The sequence below is a fragment of the Phyllobates terribilis genome, unplaced genomic scaffold, assembly GCF_046119375.1.
Source record: "Phyllobates terribilis strain yellow unplaced genomic scaffold, ASM4611937v1 Scaffold_9__5_contigs__length_417890890, whole genome shotgun sequence".
Taxonomy (NCBI): domain Eukaryota; kingdom Metazoa; phylum Chordata; class Amphibia; order Anura; family Dendrobatidae; genus Phyllobates; species Phyllobates terribilis.
Genome location: NW_027362769.1, coordinates 344,549,983 through 344,575,153, shown reverse-complemented (window position 1 = coordinate 344,575,153; position 25,171 = coordinate 344,549,983). Strand labels below are relative to the sequence as shown.

Genomic DNA, 25,171 nt, shown 5'->3' with positions numbered 1-25,171 from the left:
GCATATCACCTGTTAATGTGAATATGCTTAATAACTAGCTGCAGTTAGCAGTATAATCACCAGGTGATAGTAGTACTCCAAAATTACAAACTAATATATAGATAAATAACTTCCCTAAGCTGGGATATAACAGCAGGTTCCCTTGCAAAAAAAAAGGTTCATATAGTATGACGTATGCACAGATGAAGCAATACCTCCCCCTCCTGGTATTTGTGCTGCCCCCATCCTGTCCCCACCATCCTATCCTGGTACGCATGGCACCCCTCATCCCCAATCCTGGTATGCATGGCACACCTCATCCCCATCCTGGTATGCATGGCACCCCTCATCCCCAATCCTGGTATGCATGGCACCCCTCATCCCTATCCTGGTATGCATGGCACCCCTCTGCCCCAATCCTAATATGCATGGCACCCCTCACCCCCAATTCTGGTATGCATGGCACCTCTCACCCCCAATCCTGGTATGCATGGCACCCCTCACCCCCAATCCTGGTATGCATGGCACCCCTCATCTCTATCCTAGTATGCATGGTACCCCATCCCTCATCCCTATCCTGGTATGTGTGGTATCCGTCACCCTGGTATGCATGGTACCCCATCCCTCATCCCCATCCTGGTATGCACGGCTCCTCATCCGAATCCTGGTATGCATGGCACTCCTCATCCCTATTCTGGTATGCATGGCCCCTCATCCGAATCCTGGTATGCATGGCCCCTCATCCCCAATCCCGGTATGCATGGCACCCCTCATCCCCAATCCCTGTATGCATGGCACCCCTCATCCCCAATCCCGGTATACATGTCACCCCTCATCCCCAATCCCGATATGCATGGCACCCCTCACCCCCAATCCTGGTATGCGTGGCACCCATTATCCCCAATCCTGGTATGCATGGCACCCCTCACCCCTATCCTATTATGCATGGTACCCCATCCCTCATCCCTATCCTGGTATGTGTGGTATCCCTCATCCTGGTATGTATGGTACCCCATCCCTCATCCCCATCCTGGTATGCACGGCTCCTCATCCGAATCCTGGTATGCATGGCACTCCTCATCCCTATTCTGGTATGCATGGCCCCTCATCCGAATCCTGGTATGCATGGCCCCTCATCCCCAATCCCGGTATGAATGGCACCCCTCATCCCCAATCCCGGTATGCATGGCACCCCTCATCCCCAATCCCGGTATACATGTCACCCCTCATCCCCAATCCGGTATGCATGGCACCCCTCACCCCCAATCCTGGTATGCGTGGCACCCCTCATCCCCAATCCTGGTATGCATGGCACCCCTCATCCCTATCCTAGTATGCATGGTACCCCATCCCTCATCCCTATCCTGGTATGTATGGTATCCTTCATCCTGGTATGCATGGTACCCCATCCCTCATCCCCATCCTGGTATGCATGGCTCCTCATCCGAATCCTGGTATGCATGGCACTCCTCATCCCTATTCTGATATGCATGGCCCCTCATCCGAATCCTGGTATGCATGGCCCCTCATCCCCAATCCCGGTATGCATGGCACCCCTCATCCCCAATCCTGGTATGCATGGCACCCCTTATCCCCAATCCCGGTATACATGTCACCCCTCATCCCCAATCCCGGTATGCATGGCACCCCTCATCCCCAATCCCGGTATGCATGGCACCCCTCATCCCCAATCCTGGTATGCATGGCACCCCTCATCCCCAATCCTGGTATGTATGGCACCCTCATCCCCAATCCTGGTATGCATGGCTCCCTCATCCCCAATCCTGGTATGCATGGCTCCCTCATCCCCAATCCTGGTATGCATGGCACCCCTCATCCCCAATCCTGGTACAGTACAGACCAAAAGTTTGGACACACCTTCTAATTTAAAGATTTTTCTGTATTTTCATGACTATGAAAATTGTACATTCACACTGAAGGCATCAAAACTATGAATTACCACATGTGGAATTATATACTTAACAAAAAAGTGTGAAACAACTGAAAATATGTCTTGTATTCTTGGTTCTTCAAAGTAGCCACCTTTTGCTTTGATGACTGCTTTGCACACTCTTGGCATTCTCTTGATGAGCTTCAAGAGGTAGTCACCGGAAATGGTTTTCACTTCACAGGTGTGCCCTGTCAGGTTTAATAAGTGGGAATTCTTGCCTTATAAATGGGTTTGGGACCATCAGTTGTGTTGTGCAGAAGTCAGGTGGATACACAGCTAATAGTCCTACTGAATAGACTGTTAGAATTTTTATTATGGCAAGAAAAAAGCAGCTAAGTAAAGAAAAATGAGTGGCCATCATTACTTTAAGAAGTGAAGGTCAGTCAGTCCGAAAAATTGGGAAACTTTGAAAGTGTCCCCAAGTGCAGTTGCAAAAACCATCAAGCGCTACAAAGAAACTGGCTCACATGAGGACCGCCCCAGGAAAGGAAGACCAAGAGTCACCTCTGCTTCTGAGGATAAGTTTATCCGAGTCACCAGCCTCAGAAATCGCAGGTTAACAGCAGCTCAGATTAGAGACCAGGTCAATGCCACACAGAGTTCTAGCAGCAGACACATCTCTACAACAACTGTTAAGAGGAGACTTTGTGCAGCAGGCCTTCATGGTAAAATAGCTGCTAGGAAACCACTGCTAAGGACAGGCAACAAGCAGAAGAGACTTGTTTGGGGTAAAGAACACAAGAAATGGACATTAGACCAGTGGAAATCTGTGCTTTGGTCAGATGAGTCCAAATTTGAGATCTTTGGTTCCAACCACTGTGTCTTTGTGCGACGCAGAAAAGGTGAACGGATGGACTCTACATGCCTGGTTCCCACCGTGAAGCATGGAGGAGGAGGTGTGATGGTGTGGGGGTGCTTTGCTGGTGACACTGTTGGGGATTTATTCAAAATTGAAGGCATACTGAACCAGCATGGCTACCACAGCATCTTGCAGCGGCATGCTATTCCATCCGGTTTGCGTTTAGTTGGACCATCATTTATTTTTCAACAGGACAATGACCCCAAACACACCTCCAGGCTGTGTAAGGACTATTTGACCAAGAAGGAGAGTAATGGGGTGCTACGCCAGATGACCTGGCCTCCACAGTCACCAGACCTGAACCCAGTCGAGATGGTTTGGGGTGAGCTGGACCGCAGAGTGAAGGCAAAAGGGCCAACAAGTGCTAAGCATCTCTGGGAACTCCTTCAGGATTGTTGGAAGACCATTTCCGGTGACTACCTCTTGAAGCTCATCAAGAGAAAGCCAAGAGTGTGCAAAGCAGTCATCAAAGCAAAAGGTGGCTACTTTGAAGAACCTAGAATATAAGACATATTTTCAGTTGTTTCACACTTTTTTGTTAAGTATATAATTCCACATGTGTTAATTCATAGTTTTGATGCCTTCAGTGTGAATGTACAATTTTCATAGTCATGAAAATACAGAAAAATCTTTAAATGAGATGGTGTGTCCAAACTTTTGGTCTGTACTGTATGTATGGCACCCCTCATCCCCAATCCTGGTATGCATATCTCCCTCATCCCCAATCTTGGTATGCATGATACCCCTCATCCCCAATCCTGGTATGCATGGCTCCCTCATCCCCAATCCTGGTATGCATGATACCCCTCATCCCCAATCCTGGTATGCATGGCTATCTCATCCCCAATCCTGGTATGCATGATACCCCTCATCCCCAATCCTGGTATGCATGGCACCCCTCATCCCCATTCCTGGTATGCATGGCTCCCTCATCCCCAATCCTGGTATGCATGGCTATCTCATCCCCAATCCTGGTATGCATGATACCCGTCATCCCCAATCCTGGTATGCATGGCACCCCTCATCCCCATTCCTGGTATGCATGGCTCCCTCATCCCCAAACCTGGTATGCATGGCACCCCTCGTCCCCAATCCTGGTATGCATGGCTCCCTCATCCCCAATCCTGGTATGCATGGCACCCCTCATCCCCAATCCTGGTATGCATGGCTCCCTCATCCCCAATCCTGATATGCATGGCACCCCTCATCCCCAATCCTGGTCAGTATGGTACCCCTCACCCCCCAATCCTGGTATGCATGGTCCTCTCACCCCCCAATCCTGCTATGTGTGGAACCCCTCACCCCCCCAATCCTTGTATGCATGGTTCCCTCACCCACCAATCCTGGTATGCACGGTCCCCTCACTCCCCAATCCAGGTATGTGTGGTACCCCTCACCCCCCAATCCTTGTATGCATGGTCCCCTCACCCCCCAATCCTGGTATGTGTGGTACCCCTCACCCCCTGATCCTGGTATGCATGGTACCCCTCGCCCCCCAATCCTGGTATGCATGGTCCCCTCACCCCACAATCCTGGTATGCATTGTCCCCTCACCCCCCAATCCTGGTATGTGTGGTACCCCTCACCCCACAATCCTGGTATGTGTGATACCCCTCACCCCCCAATGCTGGTATGCATGGTCCCCTCACCCCAGAATCCTGGTATATGCATGGTCCCCTCACCCAACAATCCTGGTATGTGTGGTACTCCTCACCCCCCAATCCTGGTATGCATGGTACCCCTCATCCCTTTCACACTGTACAAACATACAAAAAAAATAAACAGTTATACTCACCTTTCTTCTCTGTACACCAGCGCTGCTGCGTCCTGTTCTGCCAGGGGCCGGTGGAGGAGTCCGGCACCGGAGCACCGCGCTGTCCGGCGCCATTTTGCTGAAGACACACTGTAAATGTGTCTTCAGTAAAATGACGCCGGATAGCGCTATGCGCACACGCCGATCCGATGCCTCACTCCTGCCCTGGTCTCCGGCGAAGAGAGGCGCCACGGCAACGCTCCTCCTGGTCAAGTAAGTATGCAAGTATGGCGCCAGAGATCGCGGTATGCGTTCAGTGCCTATGCATACCGCAATCTCCGGAGCCATACACCTCCTCTTACCTGTAACGGCTGGATGCCTGCTTCTGTCTGGAGCCAGACTGCGCGTCACGCATGCGCAGTCTATCGAGGCTTCCGACAGAGGGACGCATTCCCGGTTATATTATAGATATATATTTAACTCAAAATTTTTGTATAATTTATCAATGCGCATAGTAAACTATTAAATTTAATGTCTTAATATTTCTTTGAATATTCCCCAAGTAAATATAATATAATATGAGAGTAATTCACTGAAATTTAGGACGCTTGAAAAAAATACTCTTGGCTTGCAAAAATAGAAATGTCATAGATTCTTTTTTTACTGGCTACCAGGTTTTAAGTTACGTGCGCTGAAAATAGAATGACTGAGATTCTATACTATTTGCTCAAAGTTGAAAGGCTGCAGCTGTCACACGTCATGCAGTAATGCAACTTTAGTTATAAAGCAAACACTTCATGCACAGAAGAATTAATTAATAAATGTCACGCATAATATAGTTCAACTAGTTATATTGTTATTTTCTTTTAAATGTTATACACATAAAATCATGGGATTTTTTTCCAACTTCCTGTGTGAATAAAGAAATAAATCCATTTTAGAGTTGTTTGATCAAATCTTGCTTTGGAATGAAAACTCTAAGGAAACATAAAAAATAAAATTAAATATCAAATTCATACAGAAACAGAATTATTTAAATATCTTACACATATATTTGTTCTAATGTAATTCAAAATATTGCTACTTTTATTTATATATGAGGTTTTAATTTATGAATTAATAATTTTTTAATTATTACTATAAATATATATATATAAATACAATTATAAACAATCTCTACTGTATACAAGTGTGTATATATATATTGTAGATATATATATATATATATATATATATATATATATGAACTAGCAGATACTATGTAACTACACAATTTTACTGTATAAGATTATAAATAACTAATGATACATTGTATGACACTTTGATACAACATATAATTACAATTTTTCTTAGCCACTCCCTAAACCAAATCTTCTGTCTCTGTCAAAAATCTCCAGAAAAGCTCTGTTTAGAAAAGACATCTTTCTATCCTTCAAAAGCTCAGATAACTCACTGTTTTTCAGTCTACATTCCATGACGTCACTCTCAGCTGGTCGTCTCACCTGCCTCTGTCCGTCAATTTTGGCCATTTTCCTTTTTAGAGAGTCACAGTTCTGACTGAGTGTTAACTCTTTCTGTGAAGAAATTTACTTTTGAATCATCTAATATGGCTTATAACATATATGAAAGCTTCTGCGTATTTCATAGATTTCATTTCGAAGATGACTCATTGGCTTTTGGTAAGATTTCTTTTCTGGTTTTACAAATTTAGCTTGATTTATTTTCTTTTCACGATTTTCATGTTTTCTAACAAAATCAAGCAACTGCGCACATTCAAATAAAGAAATTTTGTGACGCAATAACTCGAGATACTGGATTTAAGAATTCAAATTTTTGTACAAAAGTTATCATTTGCTGTAATTTTCCATTTTTGATGAGAGCTTTGTACAACCGTTCAAATATGGACATGAATGTACAGTACAGACCAAAAGTTTGGACACACCTTCTCATTTAAAGATTTTTCTGTATTTTCATGACTATGAAAATTGTACATTCACACTGAAAGCATCAAAACTATGAATTAACACATGTGGAATTATATACTTAACAAAAAAATGTGAAACAACTGAAAATATGTCTTATATTCTAGGTTCTTCAGAGTAGCCACCTTTTGCTTTGATGACTGCTTTGCACACTCTTGGCATTCTCTTGATGAGCTTCAAGAGGTAGTCACCGGAAATGGTTTTCACTTGACAGGTGTGCCCTGTCAGGTTTAATAAGTGGGATTTCTTGCCTTATAAATGGGGTTGGGACCATCAGTTGTGTTGTGCAGAAGTCTGGTGGATACACAGCTGATAGTCCTACTGAATAGACTGTTAGAATTTGTATTATGGCAAGAAAAAAGCAGCTAAGTAAAGAAAAACGAGTGGCCATCATTACTTTAAGAAATGAAGGTCAGTCAGTCCGAAAAATTGGGAAAACTTTGAAAGTGTCCCCAAGTGCAGTTGCAAAAACCATCAAGCGCTACAAAGAAACTGGCTCACATGAGGACCGCCCCAGGAAAGGAAGACCAAGAGTCACCTCTGCTTCTGAGGATGTTTATCCAAGTCACCAGCCTCAGAAATCGCAGATTAACAGCAGCTCAGATTAGAGACCAGGTCAATGCCACACAGTTCTAGCAGCAGACACATCTCTTCAACAACTGTTAAGAGGAGACTTTGTGCAGCAGGCCTTCATGGTAAAATAGCTGCTAGGAAACCACTGCTAAGGACAGGCAACAAGCAGAAGAGACTTGTTTGGGCTAAAGAACACAAGGAATGGACATTAGACCAGTGGAAATCTGTGCTTTGGTCTGATGAGTCCAAATTTGAGATCTTTGGTTCCAACCACCGTGTCTATGTGCGACGCAGAAAAAGTGAACGGATGGACTCTACATGCTTGGTTCCCACCGTGAAGCATGGAGGAGGAGGTGTGATGGTGTGGGAGTGCTTTGCTGGTGACACTGTTGGGGATTTATTCAAAATTGAAGGCATACTGAACCAACATGGCTGCCACAGCATCTTGCAGAGGCATGCTATTCCATCCGGTTTGCGTTTAGTTGGACCATCATTTATTTTTCAACAGGACAATGACCCCAAACACACCTTCAGGCTGTGTAAGGGCTATTTGACCAAGAGGAAGAGTGATGGGGTGCTAGGCCAGATGACCTGGCCTCAACAGTCACCGGACCTGAACCCAATCGAGATGGTTAGGGGTGTGCTGGACCGCAGAGTGAAGGCAAAAGGGCCAACAAGTGCTAAGCATCTCTGGGAACTCCTTCAAGATTGTTGGAAGACCATTTCCGGTGACAACCTTTTGAAGCTCATCAAGAGAATGCAAAGAGCCTAGAATATAAGACATATTTTCAGTTGTTTCATACTTTTTTGTTAAGTATATAGAACTCCACATGTGTTAATTCATAGTTTTGATGCCTTCAGTGTTAATGTACAATTTTCATAGTCATGAAAATACAGAAAAATCTTTAAATGAGAAGGTGTGTCCAAACTTTTGGTCTGTACTGTATATATACATTCTTTCCTACCAATCCTTAATTTTTGTAGATCATCAATGTCTGAGAAATTTTTTGTGGTACAATAAATCAGATATTTTAATCTGTCCGAATCGTTTTCCCATTCATTAGCAGAGTCATTTTCACAGGGCATTAAATTTAAATGTCTTGAAAATGTCACAGGAATCCACATTTTAAATAATTGATTCCTCTCCTCATTGGATAGATCAAACTTATCAGAAAAGCTCTCAAATATCAGAATTTCTACAGACGTGGATTTTGACATCATATTTTGGCATGATTTTGTATAATTTTAGCAAATTTTTCCTCATTTTAATTTGAAGTTGGACCTCAGTAGCTCCTAAAATTTCTGCTATTTTTAGTGGCCCTTGTACGTCAGCTCCTCCTACGTCACTCATGTCTCCTCCCAAATCACCTAATATGTCAGTTTCTCGTATGTCAATCATGTCTCCTCCCATGTCAGTTTTTTTTATGTCCGTCTCTTCGTCTGACCCAAGGTCACCTTCAGTTACAGACACGTGTCTTACTTCTTGCTCAATTTCGACATTACAGTCAGAATCAGTATCATCATTTGACACTATTTCTACACAATTGTCCTGCTTAGACCTCTCTAGCACAAGATGATGAAATAAATCTAAAAAATGTACAATATTTCTCAATTTTTGTTTGTCTCTATTTAGCAATTTAGAAGTTTACTGTAAATTCTGCAATTCACATTCTCTATATAAACTAAGCCACAAAACATCTAAGTCATTTCCTTCATTAACTTTGAAGTTAATCTTACTTTGTTTAGCAAAATAAGAAATTATATCCATATTTTGCTTACCTTCAGATTTCTTAGCTTCTGATGATCAGCACGTACTATCCTCAGTTCGTCTGATCTGATCCTTGTAGTACCTCTGGTGCCTGTCAGTCCATCTGTAGGCTCTTTCTGATTCTTGTGACAAAGTTAGTGGATTTCTTGACACGTGAACAACAGCTGTTCAGCTCATCTCATCTCTTCTCTCCCCCTTTGTTCAAGAAGGAAATTCACTTAAAAACACAAAAAATCAGGACTGGCTAAGGCTCGCCAATGTAAAAAAAATACTTCTCTCTGTATTTTTTCTCTATCGAGGACTTCTCAAAGTATCAATATCACGATATTCTTATAAAAAATGTATCGATTTATTCTTGGATAGTCCTTTAAAAAGAATTATTGCAATAGTTACATAAAATAATTAGATAGTTACAGAGTGATTGTCCATTTGTCCATAATTAGCTTAATAGTTGAGATTCGCCCATCTTTCCCTGGGATCCTGGATGGTAGATTGCATCTGTCTGTGTCCAACACGTGTGTCCGGATGACACCATGTGTCCGGGTAAACAACGTGTTTCCTTGGGCCTACATCAGCAGCTGGTGACAGGCCCTCATCCTGTGTCCAGTGGAATGGCAAGAGAGACCCCCCCTGTCTCTAACATGGGCTTTTATAGGCCGGTCGTATGGCACCTGTTCTTCTAATTTTGGTGCTGAACCAAAAATACACAAATAGCGCATGTCAACTAAAAACCCTAACACGATGGCTGATGCAATCTGTATGGTACATAATTCAGAATTAAGAATAACATGAATATTCATAATTAATATTTAACAACAACATGTGCCCTGCATAGCCTCTGATATACAGCATGTTCCCCACATAGCCTCCGCAATATAGTAAGAGTCCCATGTAGTCTGATGTACAGCATGTGTCCCACGTACCCACCAACAGCATGTGCCCCATGTAGTCCCCTATTTACAGCATGAGCCCCCACATAGTATCTTACATACAGCATAAACTCCACATAGCCTCTTATATTCAGCATATGCCCCACAAATAGCTTCTTATATACAGCATGTGCCCCACATACCCCTCTATGTAGAGTATGAGCCACACATAGCCCCTCTATATACAGCATGAACTACACATAGCGTCTTATATACAGCATGAGCCCCCCTATATACAATATGAGCTTCACGCTGATCACTACAGACATATAAATATCCCATACACATGAAAAAAACAAAAAAACAACAAATACTCACCTTACTCCCGTTCCCCCGGTGCTCTGCCTCTGTTCTCTGATGCACTGATTCTCCACAGCTGACACGATGAAACGATGTTATCGCGATTGCTGCCTCACATGCTGATTGGTGGAAAATGGAGACAGCGTCCCCTCCTCCACCAATGTATTCACCGCACTGCATGCAGAGAGCGGAGAGAGTGATCAGCGACGGAGAGTGGGTAAGGGCACAGTGCGATCCGTCGGCCACTGTTTCAGCCCTTCGGCTGTCTCGGTCCGTTGGCCAGACTGGAACAGCCAGATGGCCGGATGTGGCCCGCCAGCCGCACTTTTGACCAGGTCTAGACTACTACCTTTTTCACATACCCAAAGCCATATCCAATTTTCATCCAATTTGCAGATCAAACTCATCCATTTCCGTGAATGGGTCCCTCTGAAATGCATCTGTGCACTTCTGATTTTCTTTGACTTATGCTAGTAGAAACTTAGGAAACCTCAATAATTTTTTTATCATGAGAAAAATGGGTGGCACACATGAATGGTAAAAAATATCATCCACATGGACCAATAATGGATAAAAATCAGATCCACTAAAATTGTACTGAACAAAATAAAATACTGAACAGGGCCCAATCCAGAAATTACACTTGGCTGAATTCTAACCTAGGTTCCTAGTGATGAATGGTAGAGCGCTAACCACTGACTGACCGAGCTGCTCTCAATTCACACTTTTATTTAACTGGTCTGTACTTTTTGTTGCAAAAATATCTAAAGAGGAACTGTTGATTTCCACAGCTGTATAATTATTATCCCTTCCTCGGATCACTCCTTGGCCTACATAAGAAAGTACAGCAGAACATACAAGATCTGAGAGGATTTATTTCCCAATGTTTGATGAATCGACGACTGGATTTTGATACAAATGACATCACAGGATATATTGATGCATATCTTATGAAGCAGGAACAGGTGCGTTGCTTTCTTATTTGGCTCATATTACTAATACTGTGAGCATCTGGGCCTTTTACTATCCAGTCAGGGCAGAAAATATAATATTATACCAACAACACAATCATATTCATTCAGCACAGAAGGTCTTGTGCAGAGATCAGAAGTAGTGATGAGCGAGCACTAAAATGCTCGGGTACTCGTTGCTCGGGTCGAGCAAATTAGAATACTCAGGTGCTCGACCCGAGCAACAAGCCCAATGTAAGTCTATGGGAAACTTGAGCATTTTTCAGGCGGCTCCCCCTGACGGTCTGCAGAGGGACTAAAAATTGCCCAAATCGATGGGAACAGTGCTCAAATGGCATGGGAACAGCATGGGAAAGACCCCTGGAAGCATTTTTGACTCCCAGGTCACTGCTGTCAACAACGTTGTCAGAGTATTACGCTACTTTTACGGACTCACAATAAAACATACAAAAATGAAACCAAAATGGATTTTCCTGGGAAATATGTTAAGGAACATCCTTTCCAGGGTAATGACTTGTATATAAGGCAAAATAAATAACCAAAAACAAAAATGCTCCTCCACACCTTGGGTTATGTTTACAGGTAGCGTTTATGATGCGTTTTTGCACTTAGGCATTGCTTTCAAAAAAGACAAATGCATTCACTGGGAAATGTCATTTTAACATTTTACAACCTTATCTGGCCATGTGGTGTGTGACCCATCATCAGACACATACATACAGTGCTGAAAAGACATGGGAACAGCATGGGGAAGACCTCTGAAAGCATTTCTGACTCCCAGGTCACTGCCTAAAAGTGTGCCCATCATAAGTGATCCTTGGCGCATGCGAAGATGCATCCCGCCATGCACCTGTCGTTGCAGACTTGCAACAATCACCGTCCACGTCCTTGTCCCAGTGCAGCATACAGTTGTCCCTACCCCATTCCTTGGAATGCAAGCGCAAGTATGCAGCCAGCCACCCACCCTCCCACAGGCTGCATACTATACTGACAAATTTTTGACAGCTGCTTGCACTTGAAATGTGGCCTTTTAGGCTCGTGGTGGCGGAAGCTGACCACAATCTTATGGTGGCAGCGACCTGGTATCCATACTCGGTCCCCAGCCGCTACTATATTGTCTCCGCCTTCCACAAGCACTGGTCCCACAACATTACCTGTGCCCTCCCCAGTGCACTTACTGGGAAGGACTGCCTAACCACAAACACGTGGACAGGTGAATGTGGCCAGGGATGGTAAGGAGCCAGTCCACAGATTTTTTTGCTGAGAGTTGTAGTTAGCTCAGTGAAAGGACTGGCATAGAGGGAGACCGTATCTACCCTTGGTGTCATTTCTCCCAGGAAGTCCTCTAATGCAGCTTGTTGCAGAAGCAATGGCAGCCCGTCCAACATCAACTCGCACTTGTCGGTGGTGCTTTGACACACAAACATCTTTCTTTGCGCATTTAATTTGATGAATACAGAGTTGGACAATGGCTGATCTGCAATGCGGTTTGAGAAATAACATGCATAAGCATGGCCGATCCACATTAAAAACGCAGCCATAGAGTGTCCGGGAACCTTCCTCCACACTTTTCTTAGCCAGAGCTGCTTCTCGGCAGGGTTGGACGGGCCCACCAGAGAACCGGAGACTCCTCCGGTGTGCCTTGGCTTCTCCTTCAGGAGAGTTCATAGTGCCAAGGTGAGGCCATGATGATGTTAGAGGCCACCGTCTGCTTAGTTTTCTGTTACTTGGAATGCAAGTGCAAGCATGCAGCCAGCCAAACAGGCCACAATACTAAACTGCCAGATTTCTGGGCAGCTGCTTGCAATTGAAATATGGCATTTTAGGTTCGTGGAGGCGGAAGCTTTTCACAACCTCAAGCCGGCGGCGGCCGGGTGTCCATACTCGGTCCCCAGCCGCCACTATTTCTCCCGGTATCATCTCCGCCTTCCACAAGCACGGGTCCCACAACATTACCCGTGCCCTCCCCAGTGCACTTACTGGGAAGGACCGCCTAACCACAAACACGTGGACAAGTGAATGTGGCCAGGGACGGTACGGAGCCAGTCCACAGCTTTTTTGCCGAGAGTTCTAGTTAGCTCGGTGAAAGGACTGGCATAGAGGGAAACCGTATTTACTCCGGCTGTCATTTCTCCGTCATCAGGTTCCGCCCATTGTCACACATGACCATGCCTGGCTGTATGTTCAGCGGTGAGAGCCACAGATCAGGCTGCTGTGTTACAGCTTTTAACAACTCTGCAGCGCTGGGCGGTTTGTCACCTAAGCATTAAGCATGTTATCTTCAGCACAGCCTGTTGCCTCTTGGCCAAGGCAGTGCTGCAGTGCTCTCAGCTTGTAACTGATGTGGTCATTTCAGAGATGAAGGAGGAGGTGCAGGAGCTGAATAATGTGTTTACATTGAGGTTAAATTGGCAACGCTGTTTTTTATGCTAAAGAAAGATCCTATTGTTTTGGTTTTTTTTACGTTATTTTTTAAGACAAATGCATTCACCGGGAAATGTCATTTTAACATTTTACAACCTTATCTGGCAATGTGGTGTGTGACACATCATCAGACACATCCTGTTTTATTTATGATGGAGGGACCCTGAAAGTCATAAAGCCTATTTTTATAGGGCCATCAGATGGCCCTTACTATTCTTAAAAGTCCAGCAGTTGGCCCTCGCTATTGTTAGGGAGCCATCAGCCAGCTATGATTTGTTGTTCCCTTTATTAACAAGTGGGTCTCCTATACTGTTATTGCATATGCAGTGACTGCAAGGGCTGCCAAAAATTTGGACTCAACCCAATACCCCTTTGAAGAGACTTAGCGGAGGGTCTCAGTAAAAAAATGTTCCCATTATAAAGGAGCGGGTCCCCTATAGTGGTAATGCCCATGCTGTGAATGCAAGGGCAGCCAAAATTTGGGAAAAACCCCAGTAAGAATTTAAAGACACATAGAGCAGGGCCATAGTACCAAGTACGACATGTTCCCATTAGAAAGTAGAGGGTCTGCTATACAGTTATAGGGTATGCAGTGAGTCCAACGGCTGACCAATATTTGGAAAAACCCCACTAAGAATTTAAAGACACATAGAGCAGGGCCACAGTACCAAGTACGACATGTTCCCATTAGAAAGGAGAGGGCCTGCTATATAGTTATAGGGTATGCAGTGAGTCCAATGGCTGAACAATTTTAGGAAAACCCCACAAACAATTTAAGGACACATAGAGCAGGGCCACAGTAACGACAAATTCCCATTAGAAAGGAAAGAGTCTCACATAGTGTTGGCCTATGCAGTGAATGCAAGGGCTGCCAAAAATTTGGAGGCACTTCCATGACCCTTGGAAGAGACGTGAAGGAGGGCCTCATAAAATAATGTTCCCATTAGAAAGGAGCGGGTCTCCTATACTTGGAATGCCCATGCACTAAGTGTATGGGATGACAAACATTTACCCCTGGGGGTATACATGAACATACTGTATAATTTTTTTTTTTATGAGCATCATAAACCCCCTTTAAAAAAATTATGTGGGTGTTGCATCACGGACCACGGTCACCCTGGTGATATGGTTGTGGAGGATGAGGAGAAGGAGGAGGACAAAAGCAAATAGCCAAAATCAGGAAGCGTATACCTATGTGTGGGTGTGAAGAGGTGCATGGGAATACACCTCCCAAAAAAGACACTGTATTTCAGTTTATGTTACGCTGCTATCATTCGGTGGTGTTGAGAATCTAGCCCTGGTACATTTTTATAAGAGTCAGCCTGTCAGCATTTTCAGTTGACAGGCGAATGCGCTTATCAGTTATAATTCCACCAGGGGCATTAAAAACCCACTCTGATAAAAAGCTAGCGGCAGGGCAGCCCAGGACCTCCAAGGCGTAGAGAGCCAGTTAATTCCACGTATTCAGCTTGGATACCCAATAATTAAAAGACACAGAGGAATCACGGAGGACGTTGGTACGGTCGGCAAGGTACTCTCTCAGAATCTTCCCAAACTTTGCACTCCTTGTGAGAGTACCCCGAACTTCAGGGCCTATGCGATGGGAGGGTCTGAGAAAACTCTCCCAGACATTTGACAGTGTTCCCCTGCCTCTGCTGGATTGCATTTGTGTCTCTCTCGCCTGTACTCCTTGGTTGTCCAACGAACTGTGACCTCTGCCGCCAGCGTTTTCAGATGTGAATTTTTTTAATAGTTCTGCAACAAGGGCGTCCAGTACTGCCCCATTTTTGTAGACCTTTCCACCTCAGGAATAAGAGATATAAAGTTCTCCTTGTAGCATGGGTCTAGAAGTGTCACCAACCAGTAATGACTGTCACCCAAAATTTTGAGAACGCAAGGGTCATGGGAAAGGCAGCGCAGCATAAACTCAGCCATGTGTGCCAGACTGCTAACAGACAAGACTTCCGTGTCCTCACCAGGAGGATGACTGACAATGCTCTCCTCCTCCTCTATGTCCTCTAGCCATCCACGCTGAACAAACGGTATTACATTTGTGCAGGTAGTACTGTCTATAGCGCATGAAACTAGCTCCTGTTCTTCCTCCACCTCCTCCTCTTCCTCATTTTCACCCAATCCACATTGGGATGAGATGACGCTGGGCTGTGTGTAATCACCCTGTATGGTTCCTTGCTCCATCTAATCATGCTCCGCCTGCATTGCATCCTCTTTGATTGTGAACAGAGATCATTTCAGAAGACAGAGAAGTGGGATGGTGACGCTAATTATGGCATCATCGCCGCTCACCATCTTGGTGGAGTCCTCAAAGTTTTGGAAGATGGTACTTATGTCTGACATCCATGTCCACTCCTGAGGCCTTATGTGTGGAGTCTGAACTGAATACCGACGGCCTTGTTGATGCTGGTACTCAACAACTGCCCTCTTCTGTTCATAAATTCTTCCCAACATCTGCAGTGTAGAGTTCCAACGCGTGGGGACATCACATACCAGTCTGTGAGCCGGAAGATGCAAACACTGTTGAAAGATGGCAAGGTCGGCGGACAATGTAGGTGACTTTCTAAAATGGGCTCACAGGCGGCGTACTTTAACAAGCAGATCCGACAGATCCGGGTAGGATTTAAGAAACCGCTGAACCACGAGGTTAAGCACACTAGGTTCCGGCCATTGTCACACACGACCATGCCTGGCTGTAGGTTCAGCGGTGTGAGCCACAGATCTGCCTGCTCTTTCAGAGCTGTCCACAACTATTCAGCATTGTGCGGTTTATCACCTAAGCATACTGTATTATCTTCAACACAGCCTGTTGCCACTTGGCCGAGGCAGTGCTGCAGTGCTTCCAGCTTGCAACTGATGTGGTCATTTCAGAGATGGAGGCTGAAGAGGAGGAGGAGGCTGAGGAGGATGAGGTGCAGGAGCTGTAGACTGTGGGGGCAACCCTGACTGACCTAGGGTCCGCAATCCTCAGAGTCGGGAGGACGTGTTCCGTCCCAAGATCCAACTGGGTCCCGGCTTCCACTATGTTAACCCAGTGTGCCGTCAGCGAGATGTACCGTCTCTGCCCACAAGCACTTGTCCAAGTGTCCGTGGTTAGGTGGACTTTCCCGGTAACTGCGTTGTTGAGGGTACGGCTAATGTTTTGGGACAAGTGCTTGTGTAATGCGGGGACGGAACACCGGGAGAAATAGTGGCGGCTGGGGACCGAGTACCGAGGGACAGCTGCCGCCATCAGGTTGCGGAATGCTTCTGTCTCCACGAGCCTAAATGGCAACATTTCGAGCGCAAGCAGTCGTGAAATGTGGGAATTTAGTGCTATGGCCTGTGGGCCGTTGGCTGCGTATTTGCGCTTGCGTTCTAAGGACTGGGGTATGGACAACTGAACGCTGTGCTGGGACAAGGACGTGGACATGTTTCCTGATGCTGCTTCTTCAGAGTGTGCAACGACATGTGCAGGACAGGAGACATCTTCGCATGCACCATAGACAGGCGATTGGCTTGCATGCACAACAGCGGAAAAAGCAATGGTGCCACCTGCAGACACTGTTCCTGGACCCTGGGGTTCGGCCCACAAAGTCAGGTGCTTTGCTGCCATGTGCCTGATCATGCTGGTGGTGGTCAGGCTGGTCGTTTTGCCACCCCTGCTGATGCTGGCCTGGCAGGTGGTGCAAATGGCCTTTTTGTGGTTATCGGCAGAGTCTTTAGAAAACAACCAGACTCGGGAAGACCTAACAGTTGTACTGGCAACTTCCTCCGTATTGGTGTTACGGGGAACGGTTGCTTGCCTTCTGTCTGCGGCCACCACACTGCTTCTTCCTGCCTGTTGGGGTGCTCTGCCTCTCTCCCTCTGTCTGCTGCTGTCCTCGCTCTGCATGTCCTCCTGCCAGGTTGAGTCAGTTACTATATCATCCACCACCTCGTCTTCCAGTTCTGCACCCTGGTCCTCCTCCTAACTTTCTGGCAATTGTGTCTCATCATCGTCCACCTCTTGGGACACTTTCCCACCATCTCCTTCGAGTGACCGTGGCTACTCAAATATTTGAGCATCGCTACATGCGATCTCCTCTAGCCCCACTTCAAGTGGACCGGGCGAGAGGCCCGAATCTATAAATGGGAAAGTAAACAGCTCTTCGAGTGTCCAAGTGTGGGATCAGTTGTCTCTGGGCACTCGGCATGGAGGGAGGAAGGAGGTTTAGGGTGAGGAATATGCGGTCCAGACTCACAGCTACTGAGACTTGACCATGTGAAAGACAAGGTGGTGGTGGTGGCTAAGTGACTGGAAACATTATCTGCTATCCAACCAATAACCTTTTGACAGTGCTCTGTGTTCAATAGTGGTGTACTGCGATCCCCTATTAATTGGGATAGGAAGGTCGAGCGAGAAGATGTGGGTGTTTGTTGTTGCACAATTTCAGCTTGCCCATGGCCTCGCCCTCTGCATGCACCATCATCACCATCACGTCCAGTTCCCCGTCCCTTGCCACGTGCCTTGCCCATTTTACATGGAGGACAATATCTTCCAATGACTGAATTTGGAGCGAACTTATATGTGATCCGTGTGATGCAGACACCACAGTTTTAAATACCAGGCCTGTAGGTAACTATTTTGAACAGCAAACTGGTTTCAATTGCTTCACTGACACACTGAAACATATTTTTAATGGAGGCCAGAAATGGCCCCCATTTAGCTCCATACAGTATATGGGCCCCCATGCTGCTCCATACACTCTATGGGCCCCCATGGTGCTCCATACAGTATATGGGCCCCCATGCTGCTCCATACAGTATATGGGCCCTTATGCTGCTCCACACAGTATATTGGCCCCATGTAATGCTGCTCATGCTGCTCCATACAGTATATTGGCCCCATGTTGCTGTTCCATGCAGTATATGGGCCCCATGCTTCTCCATACAGTATATGGGCCCCCATGATGTTGCTCCATACAGTATATGGGCCCCCATGCTGCTCCATACAGTATATGAGCCCCCATGATGTTGCTCCATACAGTATATGGGCCCTCATGCTGTTCCATACAGTATATGGGCCCCCATGCTGCTCCATACAGTATATAGGCCCCCATGCTGCTCCATACAGTATATGCGCCCCCATGGTGCTCCATAAAGTATATGGGCCCCCATGGTGCTCAATACAGTATATTGGCCTCCATGCTGCTCCATACAGTATATTGACCACAAATGATAATGCTCCATACAGTATATTGGCCCCATATGATGCTGCTCCATACAGTATATTGGCCCCATGCTGCTTCATACAGTAAATTGGCCCCATGCTGTTCCATACAATATACTGGCCCCATGTGATGCTGCTCCATACAGTATGTCTGTCCCATGATGCTCCATACAGTATATTGGCCCCATGCTGCTCCATACAGTTTACTGGCCCCATATGATGCTGCTCCATACAGTATATTGGCCCCATGTTGCTGCTCCATACAGTATATGGGCCCCATGCTGCTGCTCCATACAGTATATGGGCCCCATGTAATGCTGCTCCATATAGTATATTTGCCCCCATGCTATGCCACGGTATATTGGCCCCCATGCTGCTTCATACAGTATATGGGCCCCATGTAATATTGCTCCATACAGTATATTGGCCCCATGTTGTGGTTCCATACAGTATATGGGCCCCATGCTGCTCCATACAGTATATGGGCCCCCATGCTGTTTCATACAGTATATGGACCCCATTCTGCTCCATACAGTATATTGGCTCCCATGCTGCTCCATACAGTATATGGGCCCCCATGATGCTGTATACATAAAAAAAAAATCAAATTCTCACCTCTCCCGCTCCCTGGCTGCAGGTTCTGTGTAGTCACCGTCTTCTGACTCTGCAGTTCTCAGAGCAGAGGGTGGTAGTGATGTCACCTAGCCCTCTGCCCTGAGTGCCCTGAGACGTCAGAATCAGAAGACGTGACATCACTCGAGCAGCAGGAACGAGGAGAGGTGCGTATCTGAGGAGGAGGTGTGGGGGGTTCTCCCTGGGGTGGTGGCTCTCCCTCCCGGATGGGGGGCTCTCCCTCCCCCAACACAATAGCGCGTCTTCCCCCCGGGGCCCCAGTACTTACCTGGGTGCACCGAGTGGTGAAGCTGTCGCCGGCCATGGGCATCGCGGCGGGTCAGGTTCGCGTGCATGCGTGCGCACGCCCCTGACTCTTGCGCTTTTAAAGGGCCCATGTCCCTCAATTTTTTATTTTTTTTAAACTCTGTCACTGGGGCGGCTGGGGCGTCATGAGCCGGGGCCCACCGGGAATTTTACCGGTACCCCGCCAGGCCAGTCCGACCCTGTATACACAGCTCTCTTACACAAAACTCTCCTAAATTCACACACAGCTCTCCTACATACACAATGTAATGCCGGTGGGGAGGAATTAGGGCATATAGGGATGCCAGCGTTGCAGTGTTTGTGAGGGATCCACAAATCGCCACCCCACCTGACGTCACTATTACGTCAGAAGGATCACATGATACGGTCTCCCCACTTGCACCAACGTGACGTTTCGCACCCCCTGGGTACAAGAAAGGTCAGCTTGGCACAGCCTTACACAGACACCCTCTGTTCTTAAGGCTGTGTGCCCACGTAGCGTTTTTCAAGCGTATATGCTGCGGAATTTCCGCAGCGTAAACGCTTTAAAAACGCATGTATATCCGCACCCCATGGTCCCCAATGGCATTCCGCAATGTCAATGCCCATGCTGCGGATTTTTCTGCAGCGCATATGCTGCGGTCAAAAATTCGCAGCATGTTCATTAATTTTGCGGAAGCGCAGCGGAATCAATGTGCGGATGGTACCCAAGTCTGGAGGAGAGGAGACTCTCATCCAGACCTGGGTACCAAAGAACCTGTAAAAAAAAGAATAAAATAAAGTTTATACTTATCTTCTGATGTTTTCCCTCCGTCGCGCTGTTGTCTGAAGGACCTGCCACGTCATTGAGTCATGTGACCCACCACATGACTCAATGACGTCACCGCAGGTCCTGCACACAACAGCGTGAGCCGCTCAAGGCTCCGGACGGGGCAGAGAATGCATCAGAAGGTGAGTATAAAGTTTATTTTTTTATTTTTTACCATTCTGAACAAGTTGTCAAGCACTTTTCCAAGTGATGCTTGGAGAAGTGCTTGATAACCCGCATGCGGAAATGCATGCAAAGACGCCTCACAAACACTTCTACCTGGCGGGAAAACCGCATGTAATATCCGCATGCGATTTTCCCGCCAGGGAGAAGCGTAAAAAATATGCTTCAGGTCCGCAACGTGGGCACATAGCCTAAGAAAGCAATTTAGATCCCATGGTACTCACATAGTAAGCAAGCCTTTTGTTCTGGTCTGAGCTGGTCAAGGTGTAAGATCTGTCACTCACAGCCCTTTGACTCTCGACCCTCCCCCCTCCTGCTGCTACGTGTTCTATTACAGCTGCACACTGACAGGGTTTTTATAATCCCATGCCAAATAGAATACAAATGATTGATAAGAAAATATATCTCCAATGTTCTTCACACCTCCCCCCTTTATAGGGTGCTACGGGGAAGCACTTTCTGGTATTCCCCTGCGCGCCCGTCCGCAACCTCTCCTCATCGGAATAAACACGTCAGCATTACCGTGGTCAAGACCCTTCTTGTGGCGAATGGCAAAGTTGTACTGCTAGAGCGCAAGGCTTCAGCATAGTAGCCTCCCATTTATTCCAGATACAGTGTGTAATCAGCTGTATTTTGTTTCCACGGTGAATTGGTGTCCGTACAAGTATGGCTGCAGACACTGCAGGGCCCACACAGTTGCCAGACATTCCTTCTACATCGTGGAGTAGGCCACCTACTTCGGCAGTAGCTTCGGGCTCAGGTACAAAATGGGGTCTTCTTGTCCCTTATTGTCGATCTGGCTGAGCACAGCACCGAGGACAAAGTCACTTGTGTCAGTCTGTACTACAAACGGCAATGTAAAGTAGGTTGCTTGTAGTACCGGGAAGCTAGAAAGGTTGGTTTTCAGCTCCCAGAAGACCATCTTACAGTTGTTTGTCCAATTGACTCCGGAGGGCAGCTTCTTCTTGGTGAGGACTGTCAGGGGCTTTGCCAAGCTACTATAGTGAGGGACGAACCTCCTATAGTACCCGGCGCTGCACATGAAGGACATCACCTGTTTCTTGGTATTAGGGATGGGCCAGGATGAAATGGCATCCACCTTCCCTGCTTCCGGCTTTAGATCCCCCCCGCCTATCCGGTGTCCCAGGTAGTGGACCTCACTCATAACCAGCATGAGCACCTGCGCCAGATGCTCTAGGTGATCCTCCCAGGTGGGACTGAAGATGGCAATGTCGTCCAGGTACGCGGTCACGTACCCTTCAAGACCCTTGAGCAGTGTGTTGACCATATGCTGAAAAGTGGCAGGGGCATTCTTCATGCTGAATGGCATCACTGTGGACTCGTACAGTCCTAATGGGGTGATAAAGGCAGAGCACTCCCGTGCCTCGCGGGTCAGGGAATTCTGCCAATATCCCCGACTCAAATCCATGATGATCAGATACTTGGCCTCGGCCAATTGATCGAGCAGCTCATTGATGCAAGGCATTGAGTACTCATTGGTGACCATGACAGCTTTGAGCCCCCTGTAGTCCATGCAGAACTGGCTTGTCTGGTCCTTCTTTGGGACAAGGACTACAGACGAAGCATAAGCACTTTTGGACGGTTTAATGCTGTATCTACTGCTGTACCTCCAGGGAGATGCGATATGCTGCACGTTTTATTGGGGGATGAACCCCAGTGTCCACTTGATGGATGGCCGACTCTGTCCTTCCGGCCTTGTTTCTTATCAACTCCTGGAAGGGGTATAGGGTTGCCCACAGCTGGGACCATTGTTCCAACAAGAACTGATTGCAAACCTCCATATCCTTGATGGTCCCACCTGTCCTTGCCTGGGCAAGCATATCCGGGAGGGACTCTGACTCTCCCTATTCTGGCAGGTTGCATACGAGGAGGGCGCAGACCTCCCACTCATGATATGCCTACATCATTTTTATGTGGAAGGCCTTCTGCCTTCAATGGGCGTGATCAAGGGTGGCCAGATAAGTTACGCTGTTGAGTTCTGGTGCATGAAGTACAGGCCTTACCAGGCCACCTAAAGCTTGTCTTGGGTTACAGGGACCAGTACCCACACCTTTTGACCCACATGGTAAGGTCCTGTCACAAGCATTCTGGTCGTACCATCACTTCTGGTGGGCCTGGGCTTGGGTCATATTATACTGCACCAGCCGTGCGAAGGACTTCATCTTGTGACGAAAGCTTGTGCACTAGGAACTAATACCCAGGAGGTGTGTGCTTCCCCACCCCTTCCCCACACATGCTCTAATGGGCCTCATTACCAGCATTGGACAAAATTGTGACATTGCACCCCTAAAATCCACCGAAAGTTGCCCCAAAAACTCCCCAAAACCCTGAACAACTAACTGAACCACCTGAAGCAACTTAGACCGGCAAACACTCCTCTACACTACATGCATTAGACAAATTATGAGACGAGACAGACGAGTACAAACATAAGAGCCGATCGCACCCCCCACACTCCGGCAACTCTTCTACCTCTGTTCCCAGAGTCCTCAGTCTGCAGCTGCGACCCATTCCCTGTTGCTCCCTGGTGCTGGGTCACGTCATTACCCAGCACCGGAAGACTGTCCGTGGCTGGTCCTGATGACATTGCGTGACACAATGACTTGATATAACACAAGCTGCAACCCATCCTTGTCACATGTCAAGATGAGCTGCAGACTGAAGACATAAAAGTCTCGAGACCTGTGTCTCAACTCATAAGAGCTGTATCACACATACCTCAGTTGGCTCCTGGGAGCACGGCTGTCATATGTGAAGAAATATGTTTTAACCCATGTGTTCATCGAAGAGATATCCAGCTTTATCCTACTCCTCCATCAGTCTGACATCTTTATAGCAGTGCATGGAGACTAACTGCGCACAACTGGAAAACAAATAAACATTGAGGAGGATGAAGATGGCGATAACCCCTATGTGCTCAGTGAGGAAAAGATATATTTCTTCATATATGACAGCCGTGCTCCCAGCCACCGACTGAGGTATGTGTGATACAGCTCTTATCAGTTGAAACATAGTTGGAACACAGCTTTCTTCATGTCATCAGTCTGCAGGCCGTCCTGACAGATGACTAGGACGGGCTGCAGTTTGATAAAAAGACGCCATTTTATCACATTCTCAGAGAACTCTTTTAATATACAGTAAATCCATTCATACAGTGGTTACAGCCTCCCGATGAGTCTACAATCTTGGTAGTTACACACAGTATTAAGGCACAGAGCTTGGTGGTTACATATCCCCAGTCCAATATTTACGCTGGAGCATGTTGATATCTCCTCCATAATGAGGCACATAGTTGACAAATGGGATCTGCTTCCGAGACATCATTATAAATGTCACAAATTACCTTAGGACTTCTCATACTAGAGTCATGAGAACATTCCTTCGAAAACCTACTGTTTCAGGTAAAAGAAAATGTTAACAGAAAGGTAAGGTGCCTATCGTATAAGAAACAGAGGTTGGTTATAATTACCTTGGAACCAGCTGCTTATAGTGAGTAACATGAGGATTATGTATTTTCAGGAATCATCAAAAGCTGAGACATATTTTAATGAAGAAAATCTACTTACTTGCGTCCGGGATCTCTTCAGTGCTGGAACTGTAACTGTATCTATAACAATCTACTGGGGAATTTTATTGATGATGAAGTATCCAGAGATTCAAAGTAATTCTTATTATATTTTTTAAAGTAACATAAGACTGTAAATGAACAATTACAGTTTCCTAAGACTAGGTGACCCCCTCTTTCACAAGGCTACCACTTTACCTAGACCAGATTTTCTGTTACACATTCACAGTTCCATAATATTCCATGTATAATGGCCATCTTTTTGGGATGACTACTAGAGATGAGCGTTGTTCTACTCGAACTGTTCGCCAATCTCAAATTCGAGCTGTTTTGGGCGGTGTTCGAGCCGTTCGGCGAACACGAACGATTTGAGAAAAATTCGGCTGTTCGAGGTTATGTTCGATAACTGTTCGTGCACCAAAATCATAACTGGATTTTTTCTCAGTAATGATGAAAATTAATGTTAATACGCAGTTTGAGTGTACAGCGGGGCGGGGGGAGGGGCAGGGGATGGATATCTGCAGGAATAATGAAGATCTCCATTTTTTTTTCTCTTTCCCGCATTTACAGTGGGGAGGTGAAATCTGTCAGCCTATCAGCAGCGCACACACGGAGCGAAGTGCTTTTTTCACACAAGCAAGGGCATGTGTCATTGGCAGTGTATGTCACATGTCCTTGCCCTATAAGACCAAGCCATTTTCCCCGTCGCCACCATTTTCTCACTGCTGCAGCTGCGTGTTAGACGGCACCGCTGTTGCTGTGTGCGCTATACCTTGTTAATTTCAAGCCAATTTTCGCACAAATCTACAGATAGCTTGGGAGTAGGGAATAGTTGTGATTGCAGTCCTTTTAAGGACTAGGTTACAGCATTTCCTACGACTTTTATCAGGCAGGTCTGTGCTCTTAAATAGATAGATTGTGGGAGTAAAGACTAATTGTAATTGGAGTCCTTTTCAGGACTAGGTTACATCAGTTCCTATCAGT

General features: G+C 46.3%; 1 protein-coding gene across 2 annotated transcripts in view; it reads left to right on the top strand.

The window, feature by feature from the left end:
* LOC141162210 (cytochrome P450 2K1-like) overlaps positions 1 to 25,171 on the top strand; it is a 100,119-nt gene that overhangs the window by 49,832 nt on the left and 25,116 nt on the right. Inside the window, exons 5-6 of one of the 2 annotated variants that reach the window (XM_073648066.1) lie at positions 10,886 to 11,059; positions 24,142 to 24,283. In XM_073648066.1, coding sequence (XP_073504167.1) covers positions 10,886 to 11,059; positions 24,142 to 24,283 — 316 coding nt within the window. The remainder of the gene's footprint in view (positions 1 to 10,885; positions 11,060 to 24,141; positions 24,284 to 25,171) is intronic. The other variant, XM_073648067.1, reaches the window with a different exon arrangement.